The sequence below is a fragment of the Pollachius pollachius genome, assembly GCF_949987615.1.
Source record: "Pollachius pollachius genome assembly, chromosome: 17".
NCBI lineage: Eukaryota > Metazoa > Chordata > Actinopteri > Gadiformes > Gadidae > Pollachius > Pollachius pollachius.
Genome location: NC_136950.1, coordinates 17,753,562 through 17,763,814, shown reverse-complemented (window position 1 = coordinate 17,763,814; position 10,253 = coordinate 17,753,562). Strand labels below are relative to the sequence as shown.

At 48.4% G+C, this 10,253-nt stretch overlaps 2 protein-coding genes across 3 annotated transcripts in view; one reads left to right on the top strand and one right to left on the bottom strand.

The window, feature by feature from the left end:
• The window catches only part of nphp3 (nephronophthisis 3), a 21,813-nt gene extending 19,521 nt beyond the window's left edge, over window positions 1–2,292 (bottom strand). The window contains exons 1-4 of one of the 2 annotated variants that reach the window (XM_079754740.1): window positions 2,200–2,292; window positions 1,505–1,890; window positions 681–806; window positions 105–255 (exon numbers count right to left, since the gene is read on the bottom strand). In XM_079754740.1, coding sequence (XP_079610866.1) covers window positions 105–255; window positions 681–806; window positions 1,505–1,828 — 601 coding nt within the window. In that variant the 5' untranslated portion in view covers window positions 1,829–1,890; window positions 2,200–2,292. Of the gene's footprint in view, window positions 1–104; window positions 585–680; window positions 807–1,504; window positions 1,891–2,199 lie in introns of those variants that run through there. The other variant, XM_079754739.1, reaches the window with a different exon arrangement.
• Window positions 2,293–2,965: 673 nt separating this feature from the next.
• On the top strand, window positions 2,966–10,044 carry arl8 (ADP-ribosylation factor-like 8). The gene is made up of 6 exons (XM_079754371.1): window positions 2,966–3,429; window positions 5,085–5,145; window positions 5,484–5,631; window positions 6,633–6,716; window positions 6,832–6,983; window positions 9,014–10,044. Exons 1-6 carry the CDS (start codon window positions 3,384–3,386, stop codon window positions 9,060–9,062), a joined length of 540 nt encoding a protein of 179 aa, XP_079610497.1. The 5' UTR covers window positions 2,966–3,383; the 3' UTR covers window positions 9,063–10,044.
• The last annotated feature ends 209 nt before the right edge of the window (window positions 10,045–10,253 follow it).

The following is a 10,253-nucleotide window of genomic DNA, read 5'->3' as shown; positions in this document are numbered from 1 at the left end:
CAGTTAGATCCTTACGCGTGACGGTGGGTCGGTTGTCATCAGATCCAGAGTCGTCGGGGCGGTTAGAGTTAGTTAGGGTTAGTGAGGGTCAGTTAGGTCCTTACGCGTGACAGTGGGCCGGTTGTCGTCAGAGTCCGAGTCGTCGGGGTTGTACACCTGGATGCCCTGGGCCTGAAGCTGCTGCAGCTTGGCCTCCAGCTCCCTCCTGGCCCGCAGGAGGTCCTGGATCTCCTTCTCCTTGGTCTCCCTGAAGATCTGCCAGGTGAGCGGGGGCGAGGCCAGGCCACTTCATTTATACGGCCCTTTTCACACACAAGGCAGGCTCAAAGGGCTTCACATTTAAACATGGTCATACAATAAAATAAAAAGATAAGTAAAAAGAAAACAAACGCAAAAGATGAGTCAAATAGATAGAAAATAAAGGCAACGTTAAAAAAGCATTTTAGGAAGTGCGATGTATTTAAGATCGGATCAACGGTCCCTCCGGTACCCACGTCGGGGCTCTGACCCGACCTAAAGGAACCTGGTCCTTTCTCTGGGTCCCCGACCCGGATTCTAGGACTCTAAGGTTGTCGGGGGGTTAGGGCGGTGGGAACCCATGGTCACGGAGCTGGGGGGGGGGGGGGGGGGGGGTTAGTACAGAGGGCTGGTGATGGAGCGACACCGAGGGCCGTGTTTACTTTAAACTGCCGCTTGACTTTGTCCCTGTCGTGTTCGAAGGTTGAGGCGCGCTCCATGGCCTGGTACTTGGCCTCCAGAGCCCCCTCCCGCTCTCTCAGGATCTTCTGGTAGGTCTTCTGTAGAGCCTACACAACACAACACAACACAACACTATAAACCCTGTCTTCTGTAGAGCCTACACAACACAACACTATAAACCCTGTCTTCTGTAGATCTACACAACACAACACTATAAACCCTGACTTCTGTAGAGCCTACACAACACAACACTATAAACCCTGTCTTCTGTAGAGCCTACACAACACAACACAACGTTAAACAGCCTGTCTTCTGTAGAGCCTACACAACACAACACAACAGAACACAGCGTTATAAACCCTGTCTTCTTTAGAGCCTACACAACACAACACAACAAAGCACAACACAACACAACACAAGGTTATAAAACCCTGTCTCCTGGTTAGTCTGCAGAGCCTACACAACACAACGTTATACACCCTGTCTTCTGTAGAGGCGACACAACACAACATGACACAACAAAGCGTTACACGAGCGTAACAACATCAGATTCACAAAACATCACACCACAACACATCACAACACAACAAAGCGTTATACGAGCGTAGCAACATCAGATTCACAACAACCCCTGATCGTATTCTATTTTATCCTCACGTTTCTGAAATCCAGTTCCCTTCAATAATCTATAGTTATAAATGTATGTCCTTCCTTATCCTAAAGGCACTAAGTATGCATATGTCCTATGCTATCTGACCTTATCACCTTATCATCTTCTCTTAGATGCAACTGGGAACCAACTTACCTGCAGCTCAGCTCGAAGCCTCTTGTTCTCATCGTCCAGCTTCGCCTCCTTTTTCTGCATGGAGGAGATCTCGTTGTTTTTGCTCACACGGAAGATCTCGTACTCTTTCCGCAGCCGCTCGTACTCGGCCGCGTACTCCAGGTCCACGGAGCCCGTGGACTTGAAGCTGGCCCCGATTACCCGGGGACCCCGGCGGAAGGAGCTCCTCAGCAGGCGGGCCTTGGGCTTCACCTCCACGGGGATCACACAGGCTTCTCCGCCTTCGCCCCCGTAGCCGTCTTCTATCACCTCCCCGGGACTGACCAGGGAGGAGGCGGTGCCCATGGTGCCTCCGATCCGATGGCTCTCAGTGCTTGTCCATCACCTCTCCCGGACTTCTCGAGAGCCTGGACACACAAACAACACAACACAGCGTTACACACCCTGTCTCCTGGTAGGACTGTCTGCGGTAAAGATGAGGGGACACCTTGTCCACGTTATAACCACTTAATAGACACCGATCACACTGAATAAGACACTTTAGCCATGTAGAGGCTCACTACACAATCTGCCACAAGCTGCTTTGACTTTTGTCACACAACTTTCTGTAACTTGTTTAACACAACAATGGGGGAAAAAAACATCGAGACCGTGGGGGTGGCTTGACAACTTTGGAGTTGTTGTTTTATTAAGACTTAAGTTTAACGCGACCTCACCTGAACATCACTGGGGTGGTGAGGAACCCACTCAGCAGAAGTCTACCGCAGACAACATAACACCGTGGGTGCGTTCCAACTCTAAAGTGTACTCACGGTCCGCCTGGCTCCGTCCTGCTGCCTTGGTAACAGAACGCCCTACGGTGGCCCGCAGCGTTCCAGTGTTGCCAGATTGGGCTGTTTAGTAGTAATTACGGGGGTCGACCGAGGGAGGGGGCCATTTTCAAGCGTTTAAATTTCAGACGGGTTAACGGGACTCCCACTCACAACCCCTGATAACATCTCTACAGCGGTTTGGTTGCTCGGCCGTCGGGCAATCGCTATGCAAAATAGTTGTGTGCTGTGATTTTAAAACCTCATAAAAGGAAACGCAATGTATGCATAATGTTTCAGGCGAGATGTTACTATGAATGAACAACAGAACAGTGAACAAAAAATATAAATTGTATATATACACTGAGGGTTTTGGTTTTGCCACACGACTTTGTTTATAACCGGAGAATTGTAAGGGGAAACGTTATAAGATATAAAAGTAAGTATAAAAGACTATTTTATTCACAATAAACGTCCCATTCTCGTGTTGCCGTTACAACTATTGGGCAGTAATGAGACGACCCCCGTGACGTCACCACAACGGGGCGTCGCGGAGCTCCGAGTGAACTTCATCAAGACATTAACGGGACGCAGCCCGAAGGAGTCATTAACGGGACGCAGCCTGAAGGAGACCTTAGCGGGACGCAGCCATTAGCGGGACGCAGCCCAAAGGAGACATTCCTCTGCTAGCTAGCTCTGGCTCCCTCCGCTTAGTTTACATCACAGACCTGTTGATAGCGCTTAGCAGCATTAGCATCCCATTCTATCTTGGTCACATTACTACCCCCCTCCTTTACGAGCAGCAGGGTTTTAAAGGCGGTCTTGTGTACATGGAGTCCCGGTCGGAACGGTCTGTGAGGATTCCGCTGGAGAGCTACAGCTAATGCTAGCGCTAATGCTAGCAGAGACACCGCTTGACTTTTAGCCGTAGAAGCTAGTTAGCCTGGCTAGCTCTCCCCTCCACAGCTGCTGGTTAGCTCGGCTAGCTCTCCCCTCCACAGCTGCTGGTTAGCTTTGCTAGCCCTCCCCTCCACAGCTGCTGGTTAGCTAGGCTAGCCGCTCTCCACATCTGGATCCTCATTGTTTGCACCATGGGCGTCATCTTCGCCAAGCTGTGGAGCTTCTTCTGTGACCAAGGTTAGTTAAATAATTTAACTCTGACGCTATGATGTTTGTGATGTTATGTTACGATGTCGCCAAGTTTACAGTAGATTGAAAAGTTGACTTCAACTCTCCAAGTAGCCCACTTCTATTGTCTGCTTCATCACAATCAGAAATCAGAGGTACTTTTATTACATCTTATTTGTAGTACACACGAGTAAAATCCATAGGCTTTGTTCCTCAATAGCCACATAGCAGCAACAATACAAGAAAAAGTAAATAAAGATATGTAAAAAAAAAAAAAAAAAAAAGTGTTCAAGTGGTAGTGGTACCAGCCACTTCTTCAGACACTTCTCTGTGGGCGCTGCTGTTTGACTTGTTTTAAAGTTGTGACTGTAGTAGAAGTGGCTTTAGTTAGCGTGTTGGATGGATCCTGGTGGTTTTAACAGGTTCGTGACGTGGAGAAACGCCTGGCTACTCTAAGCAGAGAGTGGCTGCCGGGATGATGCTCTTTGTTTGGGGAACAGTTGTTCAACCATAGCTGTGGTCACATCCCAGTCAGCACTATTCATTATAGCGGCATTCTTCTCTCACCCTCCTCTAAAGTTAACTACATGGCCCACAGCTGGGCAGACCACATCAAACAACCATATAACCTATATGTATCATTTAAAGATACTTTTTTATAAAGGACTCTACTTTCAACCCAGCTCAACCACCGATACACTTCTACTGTCCATTCACCACTAATGAGGATTACCACACATCTTTCCTAATCCTCCTTTAGATTAGGATTATCTACTAGTGGACCGTTGTGATTTCACTCTCGGGGGCAGATCTGCATCTCCCTACCTTTCCCTGTGTCAGCCTACCCTGCACTAATCGCCTCCTTTGACTATAATCTCCACAACTTTAACTTGTGTATTCAACTAAACAGTAAATGGTTCTCATTTAAATGTTTGGATGAAGGCAACAGTAAAGAGTTGCTTCCGGCTCCGTCGCCCTCCTGCCCCAGGGGGCTTCCTCCCCCTTAGGAAACATCCACATGCTAAATACTCCAGTACAATGGAGTACAATGACCTCACTTCCTTCCTTTACCACAGCCCCCCTGACCTCCCTTCCAGTCGGCACCTGTAAAGGTGGAGGTGCCAAAGCACTTCAGTATGATGTGTGGCGTGTGTCCGCCCCCGAGCCGTGACACAGTGTGGACCTTTTTAGGTGAATCAGAATCACCCAGGGATACTGGAGCTTTGGGTCGGGTTGGGAACAGTACTTGTATTACCAGTTCTATCTGTATTACAAGTGCTGCTGTATTTGTAGTACTGTGCTACGAATGACTTGCCGTCAACAAGCATTATCCAAAGTGTTTTGTCTAGCATTTATAGTATTATTACATATTTTCTGATGATCAAGGTTTCTTCCTTGCTAATTTAGGTTGTTCTTCCTTGCCCTCTGGGGGGGAAGCGTCAGGGGTATGTGATAAATATACGGCCTGTTAAGCCCTTTGAGACTGTACCTGTGATTAAGGGCTATACAAACAGTGAAAATAAAGGGAGCACACGGAAAAGAGTTAGGAAGGAAAAACCAACCGGTTTGGGATCTGTGGATCGTTTCCTAGTGTGGTGTGCTCTGGTGAATTGGAGGAAGTTTTGTTTTTCATGCGTGTTTTCCTTTCTTCGTGTTTTGTCCAGAACACAAAGTGATCATTGTTGGGTTGGACAATGCAGGAAAGACCACCATACTCTACCAGTTGTAAGTACTACAATACTCAATACCATACTCTGCCGTGTACTATTATACTCTACTCTCTACTATTATACTCTACCATATGCTTCTATGCTAAACCACATACTACTATACTCGACTATACTCTATACTTATTTACTGTGTATTTACTCAACGGTATTCCATCAGACAGGTATAAGTGATTAATGTTCAGATAGGTTTAAGTGATTAATGGTGTAAGTAGACAAGTCGTCACGTTACCCACAGCTCCAGCTGTCCCCCGGGAGCCTGGTTTATGCTTAGCCATGTTCTTAAGTGTGTGTGTGTGTGTGTGTGTGTGTGTGTGTGTGTGTGTGTGTGTGTAGTCTGATGAACGAGGTGGTCCACACGTCGCCTACCATAGGCAGCAACGTGGAGGAGATCGTAGTGAAGAACACACACTTCCTCATGTGGGACATCGGCGGGCAGGAATCCCTCCGCTCCTCCTGGAACACTTACTACTCCAATACTGAGGTAAACGTGTACAAATACTACTCCAATACTGAGGTAAACGTGTACAAATACTACTCCAATACTGAGGTCAACGTGTACAAATTCTACTCCAATACTGAGGTAAACGTGTACAAACACTTCTCCAATACTGAGGTAAACGTGTACAAATACTACTCCAATACTGAGGTAAACGTGTACAAATACAACTCTAATACCGAGGTAAACATATACTAGTCTAATACTGAGGTAAACATACTCTTCTCTAATATTAAGGCAAATGTCTGTGTGCGTTGAGAAATATTATATTATAGTGTATTTGTGGGGAGGTGAAAGTGTTGAGCTGCAGAAAGGTTTTCCAGAGACAGATGGAGCGTGGCAGGTCAAAGGTCCCTCCCCCTAGGTCAAAGGTTACACTCAATAAAGCTCCTTTCTATTCAGTGTGCTAACAGACGGCCGTGTCAGAGAAAGGAAAACCAGGTCCTACTTTGGCCTGCAGTGTGTAGTTTCTGATAGGAAGAGACAGAACCAGGTCCTACTAGACTCTGCAGTGTGTAGTTTCTGATAGGAAGAGACAGAACCAGGTCCTACTAGACTCTGCAGCGTGTAGTTTCTGATAGGAAGAGACAGAACCAGGTCCTACTAGACTCTGCAGGGTGAGTGTTTCTGATGGTGGTCTCTGCCTCTACTTGCATCCTGGTGCTTCTTTGTCTGTAGTTGATCATCCTGGTGCTTCTGTCTGTAGTTGATCATCCTGGTGCTTCTGTCTGTAGTTTGTCATCCTGGTGCTTCTGTCTGTAGTTTGTCATCCTGGTGCTTCTGTCTGTAGTTGATCATCCTGGTGCTTCTGTCTGTAGTTGATCATCCTGGTGCTTCTGTCTGTAGTTGATCATCCTGGTGCTTCTGTCTGTAGTTGATCATCCTGGTGCTCCTGTCTGTAGTTGATCATCATGGTGCTTCTGTCTGTAGTTGATCATCCTGGTGCTTCTGACTGTAGTTTATCATCCTGGTGCTTCTGTCTGTAGTTTATTATCCTGGTGGTGGACAGCACAGACCGAGAGCGGCTGGTCATCTCTAAAGAAGAACTGTACCGCATGCTGGCCAACGAGGTAACCACGACGACGTCCATAAACAGCATATACATAAGGCTTAGAAACATGTCCTAAACCTGTGTGTGTGTGTGTGTGTGTGTGTGTGTGTGTGTGTGTTTTGGTGTGTGCGTAGGATCTGCGTAAGGCTGCGGTTCTGATCCTGGCCAACAAGCAGGACATGAAGGGCTGCATGTCTGCAGCGGAGATCTCCAAGTACCTCAGCCTGAGCACCATCAAGGACCACCCCTGGCACATCCAGTCCTGCTGCGCCCTCACTGGGGAGGGGTGAGACACGCTCTAGATCTATAGACACGCATCTAACCCCTACCGGGGAGGGGTGAGACACGCTCTAGATCTATAGACACGCATCTAACCCCCACCGGGGAGGGGTGAGACACACTCTAGATCTATAGACACGCATCTAACCCTCACCGGGGAGGGGTGAGACACGCTCTAGATCTATAGACACGCATCTAACCCCCACCGGGGAGGGGTGAGACACGCTCTAGATCTATAGACACGCATCTAACCCCCACCGGGGAGGGGTGAGACACGCTCTAGATTTATAGACACGCATCTAACCCTCACCGGGGAGGGGTGAGACACGCTCTAGATCTATAGACACGCATCTAACCCCCACCGGGGAGGGGTGAGACACGCTCTAGATCTATAGACACGCATCTAACCCTCACCGGGGAGGGGTGAGACACTCTCTAGATCTATAGACACGCATCTAACCCTCACCGGGGAGGGGTGAGACACGCTCTAGATCTATAGACACGCATCTAACCCCCACCGGGGAGGGGTGAGACACGCTCTAGATCTATAGACACGCATCTAACCCCCACCGGGGAGGGGTGAGACACACTCTAGATTTATAGACACGCATCTAACCCTCACCGGGGAGGGGTGAGACACGCTCTAGATCTATAGACACGCATCTAACCCTCACCGGGGAGGGGTGAGACACGCTCTAGAGCTATAGACACGCATCTAACCCTCACAGAGGAGGGGTGAGACACGCTCTAGATCTATAGACACGCATCTAGACACGCTCTAGATCTATAGACACGCATCTAACCCTCACCGGGGAGGGGTGAGACACACTCTAGATCTATAGACACGCATCTAACCCTCACCGGGGAGGGGTGAGACACGCTCTAGATCTATAGACACGCATCTAACCCTCACCGGAGAGGGGTGAGACACGCTCTAGATCTATAGACACGCATCTAACCCTCACCAGGGAGGGGTGAGACACGCTCTAGATCTATAGACAGGCATGTAACCCTCACCGGGGAGGGGTGAGACACGCTCTGGAGCTATAGACACGCATCTAACCCTCACCGGGGAGGGGTGAGACACGCTCTAGATCTATAGACACGCATCTAACCCTCACCGGGGAGGGGTGAGACACTCTCTAGATCTATAGACACGCATCTAACGCTCACCGGGGAGGGGTGAGACACCCTCTAGAGCTATAGACACGCATCTAACCCTCACCGGGGAGGGGTGAGACATGCTCTAGTTCTATAGACACGCATCTAACCCTCACCGGGGAGGGGTGAGACACGCTCTAGAGCTATAGACACGCATCTAACCCTCACCGGGGAGGGGTGAGACACGCTCTAGATCTATAGACACGCATCTAACCCTCACCGGGGAGGGGTGAGACACCCTCTAGAGCTATAGACACGCATCTAACCCTCACCGGGGAGGGGTGAGACACGCTCTAGATCTATAGACACGCATCTAACCCCCACTGGGGAGGGGTGAGACACGCTCTAGATCTATAGACACGCATCTAACCCCCACCGGGGAGGGGTGAGACACGCTCTAGATTTATAGACACGCATCTAACCCTCACCGGGGAGGGGTGAGACACGCTCTAGATCTATAGACTAGCATATAACCCTCACCGGGGAGGGGTGAGACACGCTCTAGAGCTATAGACACGCATCTAACCCTCACAGAGGAGGGGTGAGACACGCTCTAGATCTATAGACACGCATCTAGACCCGCTCTAGATCTATAGACACGCATCTAACCCTCACCGGGGAGGGGTGAGACACGCTCTAGATCTATAGACACGCATCTAACCCTCACCGGGGAGGGGTGAGACACGCTCTAGATCTATAGACACGCATCTAACCCTCACCGGGGAGGGGTGAGACACGCTCTAGATCTAGATCTATAGACACACATCCAGCCCTGCTGTGCCAGGTTGTCCCCAGGTGAAGCTGAAGGAGGTGTTAAGTGTGTGTGTGTGTGTGTGTGTGTGTGTGTGTGTGTGTGTGTGTGTGTCTCGTCCCCAGGTTGTGTCAGGGTCTGGAGTGGATGAGCTCCCGGGCCGGTCTCAGATAGCCCCGCCCGCCCCCCGGAGAGCTGGAGGAGAGAGAGGAAAATAAAAAGGGTCACCTTTGACCCCTAGAGACTAAACAGGAAGACCTGACCTGATGATGGAGCTGCTATTCTCATCCTCGTCGACCAATGGGAGAGGAGGAGCCAACACTACATACATATCATGTTGTCATCGAAGCCAGGGCCCGGGGGGCGGCTTTGATCGGTGGAATCACGTTACATTAAGTTCTCTAGGACATCGGTGCTTACAGAGCCATTTCATAAGCTACGTTCATGTGGTGCATTATGGGTAAACGATTACATACCTTCCGTACTCATTCCAGCAGCTTTGACGTGCATGCTAGGTCGTCACACGCACACACACACACACACACACACACACACACACACGCACTAGATCATAATACACATTGAGTCATAGCACATACACACACACACAGTTGTTAAACACACCCATTAAGTAACTACACACACACACTTGGGTCCAAACTAATAAGTTGGTGGTGTGTTACACCAAAACAAGGGTGTTACACACATACAGGGGTGTAACACACACACACACACACACACAGATGTCACATATCTGGTAGGCCATTCAACACTTAACTTTCGAACATAACAAAGCTTATTTCAACAGTATTTTAATTTTAGTCAAATGTTGCTAAATATGATTTGATGTATTTTGATTAAGATGTTTGCCTTTTTAATAATCTTTTATGATGCAGGTTTATATCACACAGACCTATGTGTTATTACATGTCATTTGCTTCTAGATGCCTTTAGCTGTGTGTGTGTGTGGGGGTGTGTGTGTGTGTGTGTGTGTGTGTGTGTGTGTGAATGAGGACTCACTCAGTCCTCGTTAATGTTCTCAACATGTTCAAAGTATTTTTACACGCTGATGAGGACCATGTGGACTCAACAGCCAGGAGAGTCTGACCGTGTGTGACCCTGGTCATGCATTTGTTTTTAATAAAACTTTTATTTTGAATCTTAATTCCCTTTGTCTGCTTCTTGACCTGACATGCAGAGAGTTGTGTTTTCCTAAATGAAATCGTCTACAACCCGGAGAAACAAAAAAAAAAAAGATTCGTTGGACATCATGTTTAAGATAACTATAGCCTATACATTTATTATTGTCTTCATGTTTTTATACCATTGTCTGCCACAAGGGGGCGCCATTAATCAAACTACCTG